The 25248-nt window shown below is 41.4% G+C and overlaps 1 protein-coding gene across 1 annotated transcript in view; it reads right to left on the bottom strand.

The window, feature by feature from the left end:
- FAT2 (FAT atypical cadherin 2) overlaps nt 1–25248 on the bottom strand; it is a 166282-nt gene that overhangs the window by 60672 nt on the left and 80362 nt on the right. The window contains exons 4-9 of the mRNA XM_060240289.1: nt 20949–21010; nt 16080–16391; nt 15066–15276; nt 7817–7956; nt 2032–2307; nt 915–1125 (exon numbers count right to left, since the gene is read on the bottom strand). Coding sequence (XP_060096272.1) covers nt 915–1125; nt 2032–2307; nt 7817–7956; nt 15066–15276; nt 16080–16391; nt 20949–21010 — 1212 coding nt within the window. The remainder of the gene's footprint in view (nt 1–914; nt 1126–2031; nt 2308–7816; nt 7957–15065; nt 15277–16079; nt 16392–20948; nt 21011–25248) is intronic.

Here is a 25248-nt window from a genome sequence, read left to right as displayed (position 1 = left end):
TGTTTACATATACTAGGTGGTAGAATGCTCCTGTCTAGAACCATGGGCACTATTACATGATTATTAATTATATTCAATAGCTGACATACACATGGGGAAGGAAGCATTATTTTCATGAACTGATCCAGTTCGTACAGCTCTCCTATTCTATTATGCATATAATATACTGGGATAGTATTGCACTTTGTGAGAAACCCAGCACTTAGGCAAAAAATGTTCTAATATTAATTATATTATGAAATAATTGAGCAACGCAGTGGTCTTATAGCCCAGTTCCAAACGGGTCCTAGGTATTTTTTTACTTCATTTCAATTTTTTCTTCCACAGTGGTTAGGGCTCTAAAATATGATACATAATTCCACATTAATCACATGTAAAGTTAAATTTAATTACATGATTAATATCATGCATAATTATTCACACAGGCTGACCTTCAATCAATTTATATCCAGGACGTCAATTGTATGCAACTTAAGTGGTGATATTCTATTAACAATGAAATAAAAATATTTGAAAATCATTTTGTGCATTTATAATGATTTATAAATTTATTTAAATATAAATTTTAAGTACCTGCTGTTGTGCAATATATTCTTTTCTTTGAGATATTCTTCTCTATCTTCTACTTATTTATAACAAAACAATATAGTTAATTAATTATGTTCATCATAAAGAGCAGAAAGTTAAAAAATTACATTACATTATGAAATTACCTTGCATGAAGTTCGTAAGACGAATGTGCTGGACTCAATTATTTCATAACATAATTAATATTAGAATATTTTTTGCCTAAGTGTTGTGTTTCTCACAAACTGTTTTAAACCATCACTCCCATTTATTATTTATAATATTGCACTTGTCAGTCAGATATGCACCTGTGTTTATGTCAGACAGCACCTGCTCACATCTCTTACCTGCCTGAAGGTAGTAATGGATATCAGCATTAACGCCTTGGTCTTGATCCAGGGCTCGGACTTGCACAACTTCGGTGTCTGCTGGAGCTGCATCTAGAACTTCTGCTTTATAATGGAGACTGGTGAACTGGGGAGGATGGTTGTTACAGCTTTCTATATGTATGACAACTCTGGCAAAATCTCGCTTGATTGGGACACCCTGGTCTCGTACCTGAGTGGCAGAAAATATAGGTATGTGATTGCCAAAGGGAAGAGAGAGGATTATAAGCACCACTTTGTAGTTCAGAATAAATGGGAACTGTTATGAACCATCCTTGCACCCAGTGTTCCTTCTAAGCTGAGCTAGTGTGAGCTAGCACACAGTTTTTCAGCCTCCAGTTCACACATTTTATCTTTGCTCAGGAAAAATGGCCCCAGCGCAATCTAATTTATGCAGTCGCTCACAACTTTAATGCCAATAGCTCATGAAGTAGAATTTTTGCTCACAAGACTCCACAGAGGGAATATTGCATGCACCTACCCAAAGTTCTCTTCTGAGTCCCACTCATTCTACCCAGATCAAACCTCAGCACTGGATGAAAACAAATCACATGAACTGTGCAACTCCATGTGCCCCCAGATGACCAGGGGTGGGATTCTGTTCCTTTACCCCCACCCATTAAGGGACTATGATAGAAAATGAGTCAATCTCTATTTTAAAAGGCTAATCTTGATTTCTTTTTTCTTTTTGTAATTCTCATTCATATTTATTTGCGTTATCCATGGGTATCTGCAGCTATGACCCATGACTTATACCCCTGATTTTTTTTAAAAAAGTATGTGCATTTAGAATGCAACTGCAAAAGGTATAGATTCTGTATCTGCATCACCTACTAGAAAAACTATGACATACTCAAATCTTTACCCAAATCTTGTTTTGTAGACTGATCTTTTAAAAGCCTTATCTAATAATTTTTTCATTTTCAATATTTTTCAGCAACTCTAAGATCTTCCCACATTAGCTTGTCTTATGTTACACTGAGGTTCATGGTGTAAGTTACCAGCCATTTAGGGGAAAGAAACCTTTCCTTCTTGTACAACTCAGCAGAAGGGATATGACAGCAAGCATTTCACATACCATCACTGTCAATGTGTGCAGCAGCATGGGTTGAGAACTGAGCCTCATTACTGTTATGAGTGTGCCTTGGCTTGGGTCCATCTGAAACAGCTTCATGCTTCTGGGATCCACACTGCTTTCAAGGGTGTAAATCAGTCCTTTTCCATGGTCATTATCTGTTGCACTGACCCAAATGATTTCTGTCCCAGAAGGTGTGTCTTCTGGAATGTATGCCTCATAAAGGTGCTCCAAGAACTGGGGTCTATACTGGTTAATGTCAATCACACGGATATAGGCCTGTGGAGTGTATAGGGATAAAGTATACATCACAGAATGTACAGTAAGGTCTGGAAGAAGACTAATTTTTTAGAAAAGTCAGCAGAGCTTATCAAGTTAGGATGGCTCAAGTATTTAATTAGCATGCCATATTCAGCAGGCTTTTGTAAAATGTTTTCTTTGTGTTCACCACCAAGTATACAATATGCATGTCCCAAGCATGTTAGCTCCAGTGACCTGAAAAAGTATGTTGAAAGGTACCAATGTCCCTGAGGAACCTTCAGATTCCTTTCTCCTTCTTCAAACATGTTTTTGTATGAGGACACCATAATCGCAGCAGCCACATGTGAACTGGAGGGGTTTTTTTTAAAAAAAAATCCAAAGCTGCCCTTAGATTTTGCAGCTTTTTGGCTTTTCATTACTGCTCAGCTGAAACTACATAACTCAGTTAGTATTTATTTTTCTGAGTGTTGAATACCAATGACTGAGAATCCTCTTCTGCATTATGCTGGTCTTCCTGGAGTTATTAACCTTCTTCTTAGCTCTCTCAGTTCTTAGCCACATGGCCTATCTTGCCATTTAATCCTATTTGCAGAGGTGACCCATGTGATTCTTATGACATGATGCTATGGTGCTACATCAAATGTAATGACATCACAGGTGCTTATAAACAAAGTCACACAGTTCATCTTAGTAAATTCTATTAAATGGCAGCTTGGGTGAATGAGAGCAGGTCAGTGGGAAAACAGTGGCAAGAAATTGCTGGTAGGGAAACAAAAGGACAAAACAGGATGGATATTTGACAGTAAAAAAAAATTGGCTGCAATGAGTGAGCTACTTTGAAGCAAATATCAAAATTACTGAATATCTGACACAGCCCTGGTTCTTTTTAATAGAAAGGATAAAGGTGGAATGGGAAAAGATGTCTCTATCTCAGGAGCAACGTGGAAATATATCTGCAACAGCTTGCACTTGAGACAGGAAAAATAAACCCTTCCCTAAGCTTGCTGTCAAAAGCTGCAAAGAGAACCTGACAGTTTCCTTCTATTTGATCGGATTGCTTTTCATCACATAACCACATCTTGCAAAGACAGTCTGATGCAATCATTTTCTTTCTTCAGTGAAATCAAACTTGCCCTGGTTTTGCAATAGCAGGTTCCCCAACATACCCAGCAATGGCTGCCAGTGCCAAAGTAAACAGAGAAAGAAGTTCCTAAAGACTGGCGATTACATGTCAGCCAAGGTATCAGAGAATGAATCTAATTAGCAGAATATTATTTTAAGAGATTCAGAATAGCATCTGGCAGCTATGGAACAGAACCATCAGCATCTGATTTACATGGATCACTCTAATGAATTTCCCATATTATGATCATATTGGTGACTAGCAATAAAGTTGTCATTAGACTATATCCCTTGTATTTCTAAATAAAGTAAACTTTAATGTACCTATCACCAGCAGTAAAAGATTAGGATGTCTAGTGACCAAGGACAAAAGGGGTGTGCCAGTTTCATATATACACATAAAGCTCCCTTATGCCAAGTCAAATCACTAGTCTATCAGGGTCAGTGCCACCTCTCCAGGGTCTCAGGTTTTTCGCATCATCTAATATCTAATCCTTCTTACTGGAGATGCTGGGAAGTAAATCTGGGACCATCTACATGCAAAGTAGATGCTCTGCCACTGAGCCATAGTTCTTCTAACCTTAGCTCCTTCCAGCCAAGAAAACTATAGTTATTTGATATGACTAGAGATTAACTACCCTCTCATGGATTGCTGCCTTGATGTGGCAAGAGGGCTTGCGCGCTTCAGCGAGGCTGTGGGCTATACCATGCAGGGCCACTCAAGATGGACAGGCCACAGCTGAGAACCCAGACAAAATGTGATCCACTGGAGAAGGAAATGGCAAACCACTCCAGTATCCTTGCCAAGAAAACCCCATGGACAGTAACAAAAGGCTAAAAGATATGGTGCTGGAGGATGAGCCCCTCAGGTCTGAAGGTGCCCAATATGTTACAGGGGAAGAGCGGAGGGCAATTCCAAGTAACCACAGAAAGAGTGAAGTGACTGGGCCAAAGCCAAGAGGACTCTCAGCTGTGGATGTGTCTGATGGTGAAAGGAAAGTCAGATGCTGCAAAGAACAGTATTGCATTGGAACATGGAATGTAAGATCTATGAATCAAGGTAAGCTGGATGTAGTCAAACAGAGATGGCAAGACTGAACATCAACATCTTGGGAATCAGTGAACTAAAATGGATGGGAATGGGTGAATTTAACTCAGAGGATCACTACATCTATTATTGTGGGCAAGCGTCCCATGGAAGAAATGGTGTGGCCTTTATCATTAACAAGAGAGTGAAGAAGGCAGTAATGGGATACAATCTCAAAAATGACAGAATGATATTGGTCTATATCCAAGGCAAACCATTCAGTAGCTCAGTAATCCCAGTCTATGACCTAACCACTGATGCAGAAGAGGCTGAAGTGGACCAGTTCTATGAAGATCTACAACACCTTCTAGAATTAACACCAAAAAAAGATGTCCTCCTCATCATAGGGGACTGGAATGCCAAAGCAGGAAGTCAAACGGTAACCGGAACAACTGACAAGTTTGGCCTTGGAGAACAAAATGAAGCCAGGCAAAGGCTAATAGAGTTTGGCAAGAGAACAAACTGGTCATAGCGAACACCCTCTTCCAACAACCTAAAAGGCAACTCTACAGTCTACACATGGACATCACCTGATGGACAACACAGAAATCAGACTGATTATATACTCTGCAGTCAAAGATGGAGAAGCTCCTTACAGTCAACAAAAACAAGACCAGGAGCTGATTGTGGCTCAGATCATGAGCTACTCATTGCAAAATTCAGGCTTAAACTGAAGAAAACTGGGGAAGCCATTAGGCCATTCAGGTTTGACCTTGATCACATCCCTTATGAATATACAGTGGAGGTGAAAAACAGGTTTAAGGAACTAGAGCTGATAGACAGAGTGCCTGAAGAACTATGGATGGAGGTTCGTGACATTGTACAGAAGGCAGCAATCAGCACCATATCAAAGAAAAAGAAATGCAAAAAGCAAAGTGGCTGTCTGATGAGGCTTTACAAATAGCTGAGGAAAGAAGGAATGCGAAAGGCAAAGGTGAAAAGAAAAGATTCACCCAACTGAATGCAGATTTCCAGAGAACAGCAAGAAGAGATAAGGAGGCCTTCCTGAAGGAACAATGCAAAGCAATAGAGGAAAATAATAGAATGGGAAGGACAAGAGATCTCTTCAAGAAAATTGGAGAAATCAAGGGAATGTTTCGTGCAAAGATGGCCATGATAAAGGACAAAAACGCTAGGGACCTAAGAGAAGCAGAAGAGATCAGGAAGAGGTGGCAGGAATACACAGAAGAATTATACAAGAAGGATCTCAATGTCCTTGACAACCATGACAGTGAAATCGCTGACCTTGAGCCAGACATCCTGGAGTGTGAAGTCAAATGGGCCTTAGAAGGCATTGCTAACAACAAAACAAGTGGAGATGACAGTATCCCAGTTGAGCTATTCAAAGTCCTAAAAGATGATGCTGTTGAAGTGATGCACACATTAAGTCAACAAATTTGGAAAATGCAACAGTGGCCACAGGATTGGAAAAGGTCAGTTTATATTCCAATCCCAAAGAAGGGTAATGCCAAAGAATGATCAGACTATCGCACCATTGCACTCATTTCACATGCCAGCAAGGTCATGTTAAAGGTCCTACAAGCTAGGCTTCAACAGTATGTAGATCGGAAACTACCAGAAGTTCAAGCTGGGTTTCGGAGAGGTAGAGGAAGTAGAGATCAAATTGCCAACATTTGCTGGATTATGGAGAAAGCACAGGAGTATCAGAAAAACGTCTATTTCTGTTTCATTGACTATGCTAAAACCTTTGATTGTGTGGATCACAACAAACTGTGGCAAGTCCTTAAATAGATGAGAGTACCAGACCACTTCACATCTCCTGAGAAACCTGTATCAAGAAGCAATTGTCAGAAAGGGATATGGAACAACAGATTGGTTTAGAATAGGAAAAGGAGTTCGACAAGGATGTATACTGTCACCCTGCTTATTTAATTTATATGCAGAGTACATCATGCGGAACGCTGGCCTGGATGAAGCCAAAATTAAGATTGCCGGGAAAAACATCAACAACCTCAGATATGCAGATGACACCACTCTAATGGCAGAAAGTGAGGAGGACCTAAAGAACCTCTTGTTGAGGGTGAAAGAGGAGAGCACAAAAGTAAGCTTAAAATAAAAAAAACTAAGATCATGGCATCTGACTCCATCACACCTTGGCAAATAGAAGGGGAAGACATGGAAGTAGTGACAGACTTCACATTTCTGGGATCCTAGTTCACTGCAGATGGTGACTGTAGCCATGAAATTAAAAGATGTTTGCTCCTTGGTGAACCTGGGCAGTATAATAAAAAGTAGAGACATCACCCTGCCAACAAAAGTCCATATAGTCAAAGCGATGGTATTCCCAGTAGTAATGTATGACTGTGAGAGCTGGACCATAAGGAAGGCCGAGTGTAGAAGAATAGATGCTTTTGAGATGTGGTGCTGGAGAAGAATCTTGAGAGTCCCTTGGACTGCAAGAAGATCAAATCAGTCAGTCCTAAGGGAATTCGACCCAAACTGTTCCCTGGAAGGTCAGATGCTGAAGCTGAAGCTCAAGTACTTTGGCCACCAAATGAGAAGGGAGCACTCACTGGAGAAGATCCTGATGCTGGGAAAGACAGAAGGCAAAAGAAGGGGACAGCAAAAGATGAGACGGCTGGACAGTGTTACTGATGTAGCAAACAGGAATTTGAGCAGACTTTGGAAGATGGTGGAAGACAGGAGGACCTGGCGTGACTTTGTCCATGGGGTCGCAAAGAGTTGGACTCGACTGTGCAACTGAACAACAAAAGAGATTAACTAAAATTCCTGGTTTTCTTTGGAAGATGAAGTAGTTTCAAAGGAGTTTGTTGTCTGAAGTGTCATAGGGGCTTGTTTGAGCATGGGCAAGAGATGGAACAAGGAACCATTTTTGTCTCTTACCTTCTTCAGACCTTATAAGCCCATAGGCCTTTATAAATCCTGCCAGGTACACATAGTATGTATCTGACTAATGTGTGGAATGGAACTTTATCTGGAGTTTTAGAAACTCTGATTATGAAAGGTGTTGTAGGAGATATTTAGACAGGGAAAACGTCTCAAGGTTAGATGGTTCTTGTCTCATTTGTTCTTTGCTGACCCCACACCAAACAAGCCATTGGGACCTTTAGTGTCCACGGATGAAAATTGTGGCTATTGTGACCAATTTCTCCTTCAAATGTGCTTGCATTAATGATGGTGTAGTTTTGTTACATCTAATTTAGATCAGATGAATTGTGCAATGTGGAAACCCAAAAGTACTTAATCTCAAAATGTGATGAGCATGAGTTTTCAACACTTTTACCATATATGATTATGAGACTTCTCTAGAGCATCCGTAGCTGCTGGCATACTTACTTGTGTCCTGATAATGCTCGTCCCATTGGTGACTTCTATTGTGAGGTTGTAGTTTGACCTTTTACTTGCATCCAAGACTCTCGCAATAACAATACTCCCAGCATTTGTCTCAACATAAAAATCCATATCATCATCACCACCTTTGAAGGAGGACAAATTTAGTTAGTAGAAGGCTATGATGAAGAAAGGCATGTGTTTGATTACCAGCATTTCCTAGAAGAACAACCCTTGCAACTGGAAAGATTTGCAAGAAGAAACCCACTCCCAGACTGAAACAGAAAAGATACAGAGGGCAATAGCAGAATATCATCATAGGTATGTGTTGAAAGTCTATAATCGCTGTTGCTCTTTGTGTTATTTTCTTTAAATTTTGCATCAGCTTAAGCATGTAGTACATTTTTTAATTTCTGGTATGTCGGTCAGTGTGAAGGGAGAGACATTAAATTAGCAGGTGGGGGGGACAGAGATGCATTCTGCCAAGGAGAAGGAATATAAAGGCAAATTGGCAGCAGAGCAAATATTCTGGCTTCACTTCAGAATGTGATGCTTAAAGGAGTCCCCACTCTCTCCGGTAGTCTGTTGAGACTTGCCCTGATCCCTGGGGGAGTCCTGAATTCTAGTCTCCTGCTTATTTCCTTTTCTGTGACCTTTGGCATGCAGCTGCCTAAACAACTGACCAGCATGTTTCTGATTATCTGGGAACTCTTCTCCCAGATCATTACTGTGGAATGAGAACTAGACATATGTTGGACCTCAAGACTGAAACCAGAAATAGCTTGACTACCTAATAATGTCTAGTCTACTCACAAAGAGAGAATAAGGCTACATGGTGAATATAAGACCATCTACAACCTTCTGTACTAGTATGAGCTTGCACAATTAAGCCTTGTTCACAAATTACAATGGATGCACATTCAATTTATGTATAGTGTACACTTGATTTTTCTTTATATGTATGCTGAGTAATTCTCCTGTTGCAGTCAACACATGTGCAGCTGATCATGTGATTGGCACTCTACATATATCTAGATAAATTTGTCAAGTGAACACTTATTGGCTCGTTTTTACAAAGAGGATGTATGCGTGTTCAGTGTCATGGGCCCCTAGCATGCAAAATTCAGTCCATCATTATATGTGGCAGCTACACTATAGAGCTGGTGGGCTTTTTTGATGGGTCACAATTTGTTCAGGCCTGTCACTGTAATAGTCCACTGCTATGTACCGTGCTCTGAACAAGCTTTCTGCATTAAAAAGATACCTTTGTGAAATTATACCAAATAAACCAGAAGAAGCATGCTCTAATCACATTTTAAGCATTGTGGGATGCTGGAAATGGACTATAGTGCAACGCATGCAGACAAGACTTGCTGGGGGGGGGGGGGGGAGAAATCATGGCCATTCAAAATGTAAACAATTTTAGGTAGTGAGATTTCAGCACTGGAGAGCAGAAGGTTTGAAGAGCAAGATGGGGGATGTTCTTATTGGAGCTCCTGAACTGGTAATGCATTAATAGACAAATTGAGAAGAATAATGCTGCAGCTTACCTAACCTAGATAATCCAGGCTAGCCCAATCTTGTCAGAGCTCAGAAGCTAAACAGGAGGGTCTGTGACAGACAGAAAGCTGTCCCACCCCTGAAGGGAAAAACAGCCACTCAAGCCTATGGGAGTGCTACTCTAGCACCCAATCACTTTTGAGAAAGGAGATGGAATGTTGGAGGGAAACAAAGCAGGAGTTTGGTTCAGTTCTGCCTCAGGGAGAGAGCAGTGAGAGCTCAGGTCTGGCTCAGGAAAACAGCAGCCAGAGTGAAGGGTAGCTCTGCTTGGTTGTGTGGCAGAGGAGTTTGGCTCTACTTCTGGCAGAGAATAAAGTAGTCAGTGGTTAGGCCTGTCTCTGACAATGAGCAGACCTTGGGCTATTTAGTTTGTCTCCTGGAAAAGGGCAGGTTAGTGGGGGGGATCCTATGTGTATACGAGAGGACTCAACCTAGTGGCTAATGGGGGGTATGGTGTTGGAGCCTTCTAAGATGGACATCTAGAGTACTTGCTCTGCTTCCCCCTTTTACCTCAACTCATCTAACTCACAAAAACCAGCATATCACCTCTAATAAACATGAGTAAAACATCAACTGAAAAGTCCACAACAATCCCTGCAAATAATAAGGGGATCAAGGACTTCTTTACAATAAAAACTCCAGCGACAACTCAGAACACGGACCTGAGGAGCGAAGATGAAATGGTGGCTGAGGGAACAACTGCTTTTTTGCCCACCCCCGTTCCTAATGAGACAACCCTAGAAATTATGTTTTGCAGTTTTGAAAAGAAAATAAGAGATAACATGTCAGCAATAATCAAACCTCTGACAGATCAGTTTGCCTCATTTCAAATTGCGCTCGAAAATGTAAGTAAAGCTGCGGGTAGTGCAAGGGAAATCAGGCTGACTTTACAGGAAGATGTAAAAACACTGAAAGTTGAAAATATTACTCTTAAAGAGAAAGTACTCTCACTAGAATCCTCTTCACGCCGTTCCAATTTGAAATTTAGGGGTTTTAAAGAGGACTTAAATAATAATCAAGATCTCCCAAGCTTTATTGCAGAATGGCTAGCGAATGTATTAGATCTGGAAGACGATATCGCTTCATATATTTCTGCTGCCTACCGCCTCGGTTCCCCCTCACGAGCAGCAATCAGAGACCCAAGAGACATATTAGCAACCATTCCAGATCAGAGGGTCAGACAAAAAAATACTTGAGTTAGCAAGGAGTTGGGGTGGCCTTCCTTTAAAAAATGACTCTATTCATGTATACCCAGACTTACCACAGGACGTATTGAACTGGAGACGCGAGATGAAGCCCATCACAGAAGCTCTACATGCAGCTAAAATTTGGTATAAATGGCTTCACAACAACAAGATGCAAGTCACCTTTAAGGACAGACTGTACTATGCTGAGAGTTTAGAAGCTGGTTATGCACTACTTAACTCTATTCATGTTCCAGTACCGATGGATTCCTCCAAGCATTCACACAAACGGAAAATGCCAGCATCACCAATGAAAGACACCAAACTGAATATTAAATAAATGTATTAATCTAATACTTATGACTGATAATTTACAATAGACATATATGTTTCAAATGTTAAAGATAACATTTCATATAGGCTGGTTTGTGCCTGATAATACATGTTTGTTTAAGCTTGGTTGATGAGTTGGGGGGAGGGGGAAGGAGATCTCTCTTAGCCTTGTTTTTTGTTTACAGTCTTTTAGTATTGGAGAATTCTCCATTAACTGTATCCAGTTTTCCAGTTAAGTGAGACTGTTAAACTATTATATACTAGATTAACAGCACAATCCGGGGGGGGGGGGGAGGAAAGTCTTTTGGGAGCAGACGAGTAGCTACGTGGGTGCAGGAAGGGTTTGCGCCAACGTACGACTGGTGCCGCCACAGCGGGGGGGGGGAGTTACATGGATGGGGGGCTGCCCAAGCACCGTTCCGCCCAAACATGGGTGAAAGTGAGGCGAAGCGTGGCATTCAGGCAGAGGAGGGGGTGGAGTTGGGGGCGCAGCCAGGCTTAGGCAGCTTCCTGAGCAGTTTGGCCCATGACACCCCCCCCCCCCGAGAGGTGCAACTTTATGCTGGCAAAAATGACGGCATGTCCCATAGGCACTTGTTGAAACCAAAAACAAAGGTTGCCTCCGCCACTGCGGAAGCTCGCAAGCCCCTTAGGGAGCGGCATGATTGCCTCACCAATCCCCTCGCGCCTTGGGCTGATGAGCCCCCTCCCCAGCACCCAATCGTGGTCTCCTCCCTCCTAGAAATACTTCCACTCTGGCCTCGCAGAACTCAGTTGTTAGGGCGAGGAGCATGTGGTGATAAGCTATGCCGGCGAGCTCCCAGCCATACAGACTTAGAGTGAAGGACAGGCAGGCACGTTGGTGATGGGTTTTGCACTGCGCGGTTGCTTTGACAGTATCTTTGACATGCGAGGAAGAGAGAGAGGTCTCTCCCCTGGGGCTAACTGCTCTTGTTCCCAGGTCTCCACAAGTTCCGGGCTCCCAGAGGCTCTGTATGTGAGGACTGTTGCCCATGGCTGGGTAAACAGCTCCAACCTTCTTCTCAAAAAGCAGCTCTTGGTCCTGAAGTACTCCAAAGTTCCTCATCTAATCAGAGAGCGTAATTGACAGACCTTATCTATTGCAGGCAGATCTACATCTGCAAGCAGATGGTAGTCTCACCTTTGTTTTTCTGGATTCAATTTCAGTCAATTGACAATATCTAGGAACTGGTTCCAGACAGATAATAAGAAAATGAATGAAACTTAGGCACAGAAACTGCAGCCAAACAAAGAGTAAAGTAAAAGAAGAAACAAAATGGGATAGTGATAGAAAATGGAACTGAAGGAAAGGGATGAGGAATAGGCAACACAAAATATGGGAGACAACAAATTTGTTCAACTGAGCTATTTGAGCAGACAGATAAGGACATTAACTCAATCGCATTATGAACTGCTTGAGCAGCCAAGGAAATGGGACCAGCACTGAGAGATGCTCTTGGCTTGGAACTCAAGGTGACACTATACTTGCGTCTGTAATGTCCTCTACTTAAAATGCCAGGGAAGTTTCAAGCTTTATAGACAGACGGACCATGCAACACTGAGCAGTTGTAGAAACAGACCATGCTCCCAGCAGGTGCTAAAGCCACTTGCTCCAACCCAGATGGTGATAACATGGAACATCCTTGCTGCCAACATCTTTTAATCCAAAGATATGAGTATAAACCTTGCTTCATGGCATTGGACTGTGCAAAAAACATGCCTGGAATACATTATTTTAAACAAACAAAAAGTTGCTACTTTCAATCATGTGATCTGATCATCAGTCAGTTCACCTTCTGCTGAATGGCTCCTGTAAGGTATGGGGTCAGAGTCACTTGCTCACATCAGAAGCACTCCAAGGGCCCCTGTCAACAGCAATTATCCATCCAGGTGAACCTTGAGAAGGCCTGCTTCTACTCTGGATCAGCTGCACCCAGCTGCTAGGGTGGCCTGGCTGGGGAAAGGGTGGGTGGATCCCGCAGCAGGTCCAAGTGAATCAAACAGGCAGTGAGCAACTCCTGCCCTTCCCTCCTCAGCTGTGATTCATGTCAGGAAGGGCTCAGTCCACTGAGAGGAGAGGGAGCCCTGGGAAGGGGTTTTGGTACAAGATTAACTGGGAACTGTCTGGCCAGCTGTAAGGGGAGGGAGGTCCAATGGGAAGCCATGCATGTTAAGGGCAGGAAGGGAAGGAGTATAAAAGGGAGTTCCTTCCAATAAACTGCAGAGGAAGCAGAGCTGCCAAACCCAGCTGCAAAGGGGAGTTTGTCAGACAAGAGGAAGAGGACATGGGTGGGTCCACCCTCTTCCCTCTCATTCAGAGGCCTGGGAGTCTTTCCCATGCTACTCATCACAACAGAAGAAGGTGGCATCATCCCAAGGGTAGTTGTGGTTTGTGACACTATTTCCTCATACAGAACAAACTTAATTTAGGAAAACAACATAAACATTAGAGCTGCGTGCAAGTCCCTGACCCCGCCAGCCACTGCACATTATTGACTGAGCAATAAGTGGAACTAACTACAAACAAACGAATACACATCTGTGGAGATCGATCTGTGTGTGTGATAGCTAGGTGGTAAGCAGAAAAACTCAGGCATCCAGAGGTAAGTGAATGTAAGGTCCTCTGGCCATCAAGGTTTGAGTGTCTCCATTGCAGTGCCAGTCTCAGATTAACTGTTTTTTTTCCCCCTCAGCTTCCCTTTGATAACAGATGATTAGGGATGGGCACAAACTGGCTCATGAACTAAGGTTCATGATGAATTTTGGCTGGTTCATGGGTTGTGAACTGAAGTTCATGGCAGGTAAACTGGCAGAAACTTTCCACAAACTTTCAAACATTTTGTGGGGGGTTCATGCTGGTTTATGAATGGAGACATTTCCAGACAGACTGCCTGCTGAAACAAAATGTTTACCAAACTTCAAAGCAGTGGGGGTGGGGGTGGAATTTTCCAGCCTTAGAAACACTGTAATCTGTATCAAACTAGTCACATCAGTTTCAAGAAGGCCCCCTCCCTTTGCCATGTTCCTTTGTGTTCAGTTCCCATTTTCTTGCACAGTGCTTGCAAAATCCAACTCCCCCCACCCCCTCGGCTTGGATTTGTGACTCTATGCTTTGAGATTAGTTAGGCTGAGTGTATGTGACTGGCCCAAGGTTATTCAGCAAGCTTCCATTGCTGTAGTGATTTGGACTTGGATCTCCCAAATCCTAGCCCAGCACTCTAACCACTACACCATGCTGGTTACTCATAGCTCAGTAATTCTCCAAATCTACTATTTTATATTGCTATTTTAATTTACCTACACTTCTGTTCTGTTCTGTTCTATACTACCTTCTATTATTTTTAAATGTCCAGTAAAGATAAAAAACTTAAGATCTGTCTCTCTTGCTGCCTGCTACTCCAAATCCCTTCCTGAGGTATTGCCCAAGCTTGTGCCTGTTCAAGGAAAGATCAAAGGTGCCTTGCCTAGGTAACCTGGAAGTGCATTCATAAAGGAATTATCACAGCTACCTGCCCAGTTTCTCAGGAAACAGTACCCAGCTGCATCCCTCTCCCAAGCAAGAATGTACTGGCCACCAGAAGATCAGTCTCAAAAATATGTTTCTTATGTTAATATACTTCCGTAAGTTTTAGTATCTTTTTTTCCTCTGGCATGCTTATACACATTAAAACTTTCTAGATTAGTGAGGCAAAACAACATGGAAGAAAAAGAAGAAAAGATAATAGATTTTTACTAAAGGAACTGCCAAGCTCTGACGGTAGAGCTGTTCTAACATAACATGTAAGGAGTTCCAAAAACTACTTCATCCCCCCCCCCCCCCTTATTGCTGTGGGAAATAGTTATGATTACCACATATTTCCTGTGAGCCACAAAGATGTGTTTTTGCCCGTTTGCAATACAAGAATTTTCATTAAGATTGAGTAAGTGCCAGAAATACCATTTTGCAAATTGTGATGGATCATACCAGCACTGCACAAGGCTTTTTGAGGAGCAGCTGCTTGTGTCAGCCTGAATGCTGCTCAATGCCTAGGCTGGGAGTTTGACACCATCTAAATAAACAGCTGTAGTTAGCTCAGGTCATGAATGTGCCAAACTACTGGAGAACTGGGGCAAAATCATGTAAATCTGCAGCCACCTTGATGTCCGATACCACTCACCTGTGATGTTAAACCAGAGTTGGCTAAGCCCAGCCTCAACACTAATCACTCCAACCATGTGATTCACTGGGTCTGTTTCCATGACAGCAAAGTTGAAATGAGGTTCATCAAAAGCTAGTGGATCTGAAGAAGGAATGGGCTTAGGGACCCAATCAATGTGAAGCCTCACACTGGAGGAAAGTGGGGGGCTGCCACCATCTGTTGCCTTGACCTGCCAACAAATCCCAAAAGAGAAAAGGAACAGCTAACAAAGAGTGGTGGTCTGAAAGATCATGGAAAAGCCCTGTCTAGTTCATTGTAAAGCTTCCAATATATCTCAAAACCCTAAGGCAAATATGTATTTGAATGGCAGCTATTTGTTTGAAGCTATAAAATTAACAAATATCAGGTACTACAAGAGATCTCTGGATGCTATAAAGGTGAAATCTTTAATGGGATTCAAGGACAGCTCTTGAATCACCTGTTTGTCTCCAGTCTATACCAGCAGTCTCCCTCTGCAGTGGGCTAAGAATCATGAGCTAACTTCATTATTCTGTTAAAAAACGTTGATGAGTTCTATATCAGATTGACTCCACCTTTTTTCTTGTAAGCTGACTATGACATAAAGCAAGAATCTAGCTCACAGGGTTCTCCTGAGCCTGCTTTGGCAGGGAGGGTGGGATATAAATCTAATAAATAGTAATTAAATAATAATAATAATAATAATAATAATAATAATAATAATAATAATAATAATAATAATAATAATACAACATCCACAAGCAAGTTCCAAGAGCCATTGTTGCCTCTGTGTTCTTGGAAAGTTCCAAGAACCATTTATTTATTTTATCCCATTTTTAGTCAATCAAGTATTGCTGGTTTTTGAAACACAACAGAAACTTGCTGTGCTTGTTGCAGACAATAGAAGGAAAGTATGTTCATCATGGACAACAATAGAGATCAGTCCAGTTTCAACCCTGGAGAAAAAAACATCACCCATTGAAAAGTCCTCTCAGTTTCCATTACTTCACTCACCATTAGTATGCTGTACTCCTGGGCAGAAAAAGCCTTTTTGGTGAATACCATGCCTGTCTCAGGATGGATGCTGAAGAAACCTTCACTATTTTCTTCAAGGCTAAAAGTGATTTGACGGTTCAGCCCTTCATCACGGTCTGTGGCAATCATTCTGTAGAGTGGCAAAGGAGTTTCAGATGCCATTTTCTCTGGGAGGTTAACCATGAACAATTTGTGAGAGAAGCTGGGAGCATTATCATTGGCATCCATGACTTGGACTACTACTCTGCTGGTGGATTTCAAAGGTGGTTCTCCATTGTCAGAAACAGAGACCTACAAGGAAATTAAACATTAATTGATTAAATTAATTAATAATTAATTAAATGCATGACACAAGCTGAAGGGTATGGCAGCAGTTGTTTGTTTACACTACAAGATGAGAATTTTACTGTTGGTGAGATGGAGGAACTTCAGCAGATGGATTAGGAAGTGGTGATCAACTGACAAACTTCAAAAACAGACATCACCAATGAAGATGTAGAAATTCACAGATGCTGCCTCAACAGTCCTGGGTACTTTGTATTCAAAGAGTTTAGTACTGCTACTAGTATGTCTTAGAACAAGCTTTGCAGTTTACTTGAAAAGCCCCTCATTTACAGAAGCCAAGATGGGAAATGGAGACAATTTCTGCACAAGTGCAAACGTCTGCATCTTCATTCTTAAATAATTGATGTTTGTAAAACTTTCTGCACAATTTTTGCCTCCCCAGGAGTATGAATTTCCTGAATCCACTTTTTCCATGATTTTTTCCCCTTTGGATCTGAACTTGCAGTTTTCCAGTGAGGAATTCCTGATTTTGGATTTTGTTTCCCGCCACCCTTTTGTGTCGTCACTGTTGTGTGTTCACCCCTTGCCCTTCTGGTCAGATTGTCTCTGAGCAATTCATTAATTTTTTCAAACATAATGTTGATTGCATTATGATGCATTTTTTTTTTCATTATAATGCTATAACACTGGGACAAAACAGTGAGCAAGGTTTCATGTAACCTGTTCTGTGCAATTACTCATTCACTAAATTCCTTTCCTTTCCTTTTTTTTGGTGGGTAGGTTTTGACATCATGCACTTGTGTTGTTTATTCATTCTCTCCTCCTTCCCCTATAACCCCCAGTGTGTTTTATTCTTTTTTCACAGTGTTTTAATGCCATAGCCAGGTCTTTTTTTGTAGCAAGAACTCCATTGCATATTAGGCCACACATTCCTGATGTAGCCAATCCTCCAGGAGTTTACAGTAGGCCTTGTACTAATATGCAAAGGAGTTCCTGCTACAAAAAAAGTCGTGGAACATTATGGCATATGCAAAAAAAGAAAACATTCCATACATGACAACACATTTAGCATGTTTCATAATTGTTGAATAACACGGTTACGAATTGGTGTTTCCAGTTCAATTATTGCCAGTCTTTTTTTTAGTTGACAACTAAGGAGGAGCAGGGAATGTTTGAAATGGTGGTGATCATGCTGTTTGCCACGACGCACTCAGCCTCCCTTACAATGTTATGATGTTATAACATCATTGCATATGTACAAGAATATAAGTTCTGTTGCTGTTGAAGTGCATCATGACATATTTAGCATACATCATAATTCTTGAATAACCCTGCTATGAATCGGTGTATCCAGCTTGAAGATCACAAACGGAACACTATTTTCATTAGGATTTTGTTGGTATCTTTGCCATCCATTTATTTAGTTGGTGATGAAGGAAAAGTGGGGGACCTTTGAAATGGTGACAACCATGATGCTCCGCACAATACACCCAGCCTCTTTACAATGTTGTGATGTTATAACATTACTGCATATGCACAAAAAAGAGGAGGTTCGTTCACTGATGAAGTACCTGATGACATGGCACATAATCTCTTTTCTTTTCTTTTTTCTTTTCTTTTCAATTTAAATATTTTTTATTTCCAATGAATACATAAAGAAACATAAAAAGACACACCAAATCAACACAAAATACAAAAAAACAATAAACAACTGGAGAATAAGAGCTTAAGTCTGTTATTTATCACATATTTTATCATTCATATTTACAGTTTCTCCTTTAACCTAACCCCAATTTTCTTATTTCTACTTTTTCCTTATTCTTCACCTATCAATCTGTTTTCAACCAGTCATATAAAGATTGCCATGCTTCTTTACAGTCCTGTATATTTCCCTCATTCAATTTTACTGAAAGGAGGTCCATTTCCGCTGTTTTGAGCAGTTTTTGAACAAATTCTTCTTTCTTAGGTGTCTGTGACATCTTCCAATGTCTTGCATATACAATCCTCGCAGCCATAGCTGCATGCATTAAAATCTAGCTTTTAATTTAGAAATAGAGGTTTGACATATGTTCAGTAGATAGAGCTCAGGTAGATGTTTTATGCTTATTTTTAGTATCTTTTATAGTCAGCTATGAATTTGGATCCAATATCTTTTTGCCTTCTCACATTGCCACCACATATTGCCACGACCCAACTGCCTTCTGACATTTCCAACATCTGTTCTCTGGGGTGACATACCACCTATACATCATCTTATATATATTTTCTTTAAAGGTGGATGATCTAGTCATTTTTATATTCGTTTTCCATAGCTTTTCCCAATCTGAAAACTCTATAGTATGACCAATATTTTGCATCCATTTGACCATGCTTTCTTTAATTATTTCATCTTGCATTCTCATCTCTAATAGTAAGTTGTATATTTTTTAAATTAATTTCTCATCAGTACCAGTCAATATTTCATCTAGCTCATTCTTTTTTTTTTTTTGCAAAACCTAGATCTTTATCTTTCATATATCTAGATTGAATTTGTATCTTTGTCCACCAATCTAGAGGAGGGTTTTCCTCAATCTTCAGGTTCCCTTGATTGTCTAATAATGTTTGGTAGGTATGTGTTTCTTCCTATTTAAATAGGTTTGGGTAAATCGATGCGTCTACTGGTGATAACCACTTCAGCACTTTCTTGTAGATTTGCGGTTTAATCCACTGCCATGTTCTATAAACAGCCTTCCTGATTTCGTGTCTAAAAAACACACTATTTTTTGCTGGGGCCTGGTACCAGATATAAGAGTGCCATCCTCTTGAGAGATCAGCACCCTCTATAGCCAAAATTCCCCAAATAAATTCAATTTTGCAGAACAGGTGCAGCAAAGTTGGAGCATCAGGTCGAGATTCAACTTGCTGAGAAACAGCGGCAACACTGAGATGTGGAAAAGATTGGATATATACAGCAGTCACAATAAATATAACTAATGAGCTAAATAATCCACAATCCATTGGGATCCTCTCCGATTGGGAGGGTGTTGGGAGGATTGTGTTGGGAGGGTAGGACTAACTACTATTAATTTGGGTGGTGGGTGAGCTATAGGTACCCAAAAAGGAAAGGGGGGAGTCAGGGACAGGTCCTTTGTCTCTAGCCAGAACTTTATGATGGAACTTCCATATCTCAGGTCCCCAACAGAGTAAGTTCTTGAGTCTATTGGTGTACGTGGGCTGAGATCAAGTTCCAAGGGCTTCCTGGTTGATGTTACTGGTAAAGTCTGACTCCTTGCCTGAAGAGAAACCAGCATTGTTAGATCCAGCTGGCTCTCCTGTCCAAGATGTCTGGAGCCTCCACTCTGCTTGGGTCCCTTGGACACAGGCCCAGTTCACACCATCATCTACCCAGTTTGTTAGTACCTCCCAGGATCTTTGTCAGGGGTGTGGCTGGCCGAAAAGCCAAGTTGGGCCAGGTCTATCCCAGGTGTAAAAGGTAAGAACTCACCAACAGAACAGGCAAATACTCCCAGATGCCATCTCTCAAGCAGAGTTGAACTGGTAAACTCGTGTAGGAGTTAAGGCTGATGGGTGCCCCCCCAAGACCGGAAGAAAACTTTGGGGCTCTGCCAGGCTGTACGCCAACAGTTAATGAGCTTGCAGGACTCAGAAATCGGGTCGCCTTGCTCACTCAGGTCCCTGCTATCAGGCTAGTCCACTGCGAGGCACTTTGGGAGAGTTCAGATGTGCTCCAGGCTATGCTGGAAACTCACTCAGGGCTGCTGCCACTCTGTATGTCCCTGGTTGGGTTCAACCTCCAAGGCTTCCTTCTGGTCACCAGGGCGGACACCACAGCTCCAGGTAAGCTTGTTAGTCACAGGAGGTCCGCACAAACCTCATCAGGTTGTTAGGGCTCCACAGTAGGGTAGCTCCCAGTAGTTGGTAGGGACTCAGCTAGCCTTCCAGGCAATTCAAGCTGCAGGCCGAGACCCTCACAGTGTCTCCATGACCTGGAAGCCAGGTCAGTGGTCCGAAGAATCAGCACAATGTGACCAATTTGGAGTAGTTATTAGAATGTAGTTTGATGTATAAAATTAGAACCTCTGAATAAAAAGTGGCAGATTAGTGGTTTAATCAAAGTCCTTGTTGTAGCTCTCCTCTAACAAGTAAAAATCAGATAAAAACTGCTGTTAAAAACTTCACGCTCAGGAGCTAACCATTGGCAGTCCTGGGGCAGTTGCCATCTTTATCACTCTCTGTGAAACCAGAAAATCATTTGCCATCCTTAAGAGACAAATAATCATTTGCCATCCTTAATTCTGCATGGCTTAGCTGCAGGATTCTTTGTTTCTGTCTTCACTGAGGAAACCATGAAAATCTTAAAAAATATATTTCTGAAGCTGGCACTTGAGGTGAACACACAAAAATGCCAAACAGGCAATTAACTTCCTGAAAAAATTGGAACCAATGGAGTAAGTTCTCCTCCTCCTCTTCTGTGTGCTCCAACATGCAAGGAAATGTTCTTTGGCAACTTGAAAAAAAACACTTCAAGTAAATACAACTAATTGCAACTTCATCATCACTCACCTCCAAGATGTGTTCAGCCTTGTATTCCCGATCTAGCTGCTGAGAAGTACTATAAATCACACCTGCCAAGAGAGAAAATATCACTGTTGGTTTCCAGCAGCATTGCAACCTGGTACACCAAGCTGAGCCAATCTCAAAGGCGATGCTACCTCAAAGCAAATCAATGCCAAGGGGAAAAGAGGTTTATAGTTATAGCATTTCCTGCCCTCTAACCATGAAAATCTGCCATGTTTCCTAGCTGAGATGGGTTTCTTCCTTTTAAAGGTTTTCAACATTCATCTCACTATATTTTATGCAATGGGCAGCAACAGGTTTTTACTGGCTGGCACCCTTCTTCCCCTTCTCTCCCTCATATATTCTAATCAAAATTCCCTCTTCCCTTTCCCAGAAAATGTCCAGTAGTCCAGAACTGGAACAGATTTATGGAACACCATCTTGGATCTTTTACTCTAGTTTCTAATTCTTATCAAGTAGTACATTTTAAATGTGTATATTGAATTTTAAAGTTGTATTGTTTTATGGCATCATGTCTCTGTACATTGCCCGGAGCCAGCCACAAGCTGGGACAGGGCTATTAACAAATCAAATAAATAATAACTATTATTCTAATTGATCAAATATAGGAGTCCCTCTACATCCAGGGATGGCAATTTCAGGGTTTCAGAACTGGGAAAGTGGGGTCCTGCTTTTTCAAGAGGATTTGTCATGGCTACTTCTTTATAATGTCATTTTTTGTTCAGTTTTTATAAATCAGGTTATTGGGGGAGGGGAACTTTCCATTTGACATGAGTAAACTAGTAAGTTAAGATTCAAGACATGCTTTCATGGCTGTTAAAACCAAACATGATGTCTTAAGAACATAAGAGAAGCCATGTTGGATCAGGCCAATGGCCCATCCAGACTAACACTCTGTGTCACACAGTGGCCAAAACATATACATATATATATATATATATATATATATATATATATATATATACACACACACACACATACACACACACTGTGGCTAATAGCCACTGATGGACCTCTGCTCCATATTTTTATCTAACCCCCTCTTGAAGCTGGCTATGCTTGTAGCCACCACCACCTCCTGTGGCAGTGAATTCCACATGTTAATCACTCTTTGGGTGAAGAAGTACTTCCTTTTATCCGTTTTAACCCGACTGCTCAGCAATTTCATCGAATGCCCACGAGTTCTTGTATTGTGAGAAAGGGAGAAAAGTACTTCTTTCTCTACTTTCTCCATCCCATGCATAATCTTGTAAACCTCTATCATGTCACCCCGCAGTCGACGTTTCTCCAAGCTAAAGAGCCCCAAGCATTTTAACCTTTCTTCATAGGGAAAGTGTTCCAACCCTTTAATCATTCTAGTTGCCCTTTTCTGGACTTTTCCCAATGCTATAATAGCCTTTCTGAGATGCGGTGACCAGAATTGTACACAGTATTCCAAATGAGGCCGCACCATCGATTTATACAGGGGCATTGTGATACTGGCTGATTGGTTTTCAATTCCCTTCCTAATAATTCCCAGCATGGCATTGGCCTTTTTTTATTGCAATCACACACTGTCTTGACATTTTCAGTGAGTTATCTACCATGACCCCAAGATCTCTCTCTTGGTCAGCCTCTGCCAGTTCACACCCCATCAACTTGTATTTGTAGCTGGGATTTTTGGCCCCAATGTGCATTACTTTGCACTTGGCCACATTGAACCTCATCTGCCACATTGACGCCCACTCACCCAGCCTCAACAGTTCCCTTTGGAGTGCCTCACATTCCTCTCTCGTTCTCACCACCCTGAACAATTTAGTGTCATCTGCAAACTTGGCCACTTCACTGCTTACTCCCAACTCCAAATCATTAATGAACAAGTTAAAGAGCATGGGACCCAGTACTGAGCCCTGCGGCACCCCACTGCTTACCGTCCTCCACTGCGAAGACTGCCCATTTATACTCACTCTCTGCTTCCTATTACTCAGCCAGTTTTTGATCCACAAGAGGACCTGTCCTTTTACTCCATGACTCTCAAGCTTACTAAGAAGCCTTTGATGAGGATCTTTATCAAAAGCTTTCTGGAAGTCAAGGTAAACAACATCTATTGGGTCTCCTTTGTCCACATGCTTGTTCACCCCCTCAAAGAAATATAACAGGTTAGTGAGGCAAGATCTTCCCTTACAGAACCCATGCTGAGTCTTCCTCAATAACTTGTGTTCATCAATGTGCCTACTCATTCTGTCCTTGATAATGGTTTCTACCAACTTTCCCGGTATTGAAGTCAGACTGACTGGCCTGTAATTTCCCGGATCTCCTCTGGAACCCTTTTTAAAGATGGGGGTGACATTTGCTACCTTCCAGTCCTCAGGAACGGAGGCAGATTTCAATGAATGATTACATATTTTTGTCAGAAGATCCACAAGTTCAACTTTGAGTTCTTTCAGAACTCTTGGATGTATGCCATCCAGACCTGGTGACTTATTAGTTTTTAATTCATCTATCAGTTGTAGGACCTCTTCTCCTGTCACCTCAATCTGATTCAGGTCTTTCAACACCCCTTCCAAAATAAGTGGTTCTGGAGTGAGCAAACACTTCTCATCTTCCACAGTGAAGACAGAGGCAAAAAATGCATTCAGCTTCTCAGCCATTTCCCTATCCTCCTTCAGTAATCCTTTTACCCCTTGGTCATCCAAGGGTCCCACTGCCTCCCTGGCTGGTTTCCTGCTTCTAATATATTTGAATAAATTTTTATTGTTGGCCTTTATGTTTTTTGCAATATGCTCCTCATAGTCCCTTTTTGCCTGCCTGATCACAGTCTTGCATTTGTTTTGCTACAGCCTGTGTTCCCTTTTATTAATCTCACTTGGACTAGCTTTCCACCGCTTAAAGGAGTCCTTCTTACCTTGTACAGCTTCCATTACTTTGTTTGTTAACCATGCAGGCCTTTTCTTATACCTGTTTGTGCCTTTCCTAACTTGTGGAATATATTTTATCTGAGCTTCTCAGATTGTAGTTTTAAATAGCCTCCAAGTCTTCTCAGTTGTTCAAGACTTGAATGAGGCATGGGGCATTTTGGAGGGTCTGTTAATTGCCTAGCCAGTGGGAAGAGCAATTTGGAAACCTTATTAGGGCTCTCTGCTGCATGCTGTTAACTTACCTGCTCTCATGTGAGACACTATGGAGTCAGCTGGTTGCTTTGGGACCCCAAGCTGGAATATTTGGATTACCTATAACTGGACTTTCAGGAGATTTTTTTTTTTGCCAGCTTCACACTGTTTCCAGGCAGTGGTATAAACAAACCTAGACTTTGGACTGTTGAGGCCATAGCTAGTGATGGCAGGAATAGGGCAGATGTCTCACATAAGGCTAAACAGCAAGCCTCCAAGTTCTGAGACATCATATTATGAAGAACTGCTCCTGTAATATATCATTCTTTTGGGGGTTAGCTGGGCTGGGAAGAAATGCCCTTGGTGCTGAGTAGCATCAACTTAAACCTCAGTTGTCTGTGCAACACACCGGGGAAGAGGATGATGCTTGGTACTTCTTGATACAGCTCATGCAAAGGCAAGGATAAAAAAGATAGTAAAATTGCTGGTTAAGCTTGGAGCCAAGGGAAGTTAACCAAAAATGGTAGCCACTTGGCTGCCTAGTGCAACCTTTAGTGTAGTTGTCTCAAGTCTTGGGACAGATCAGCTGTCATATTGGTAGAACATAGCACCAGTGGTGTGTGTTTTTTTTTAAAAATCTACTGATCCAAACTGGTGTTTATTTTGATTTTTACAAGTACAGTTAACACACCACTTTTTTTGGTACTCAGTGGGACTTGCTTCCACATAAACATATATAGGATTTGACTGCAAGCCCTTTCATCTCAGTGAAGTAACCCTACTGAGGTGGGGAAATGGAGACAAAACTCAAGATCTTTAAAAAGGAATTCAATGCCATAACCAGCATCCTGGTCATTTACTGAAATAAACCATTGGTCTTTTACCTAACTTTGCAAATGAGGGTGCTTTGGTTCTGGGGTTGTTTTTGAAAAACTGTTCTCTAGAAGTTGGGAGCAAAGTTCATGAGTTTCTTGCTTTAACAATAGCCACAGTCTTTTCAATAAAGGAAACTATTTCCAGGTTGTCTATTCAGTGTTGTTGCTCTGCCTTATTTGAATTATATGGTACAGAAAATGAGATCTTTGTTGATATTCTATATAAATAGGGATTCCTGAAGGTTTTAATGAAATGTCATCCGGAAGAAATGGGGGAGATATCTTTTTGACTAAATGGAAAAAGGACTACCTCTTACCTGT

This window comes from Heteronotia binoei, chromosome 5, assembly GCF_032191835.1.
Source record: "Heteronotia binoei isolate CCM8104 ecotype False Entrance Well chromosome 5, APGP_CSIRO_Hbin_v1, whole genome shotgun sequence".
Lineage (NCBI taxonomy): Eukaryota > Metazoa > Chordata > Lepidosauria > Squamata > Gekkonidae > Heteronotia > Heteronotia binoei.
This window is presented reverse-complemented; position numbering and strand designations above follow the sequence as displayed.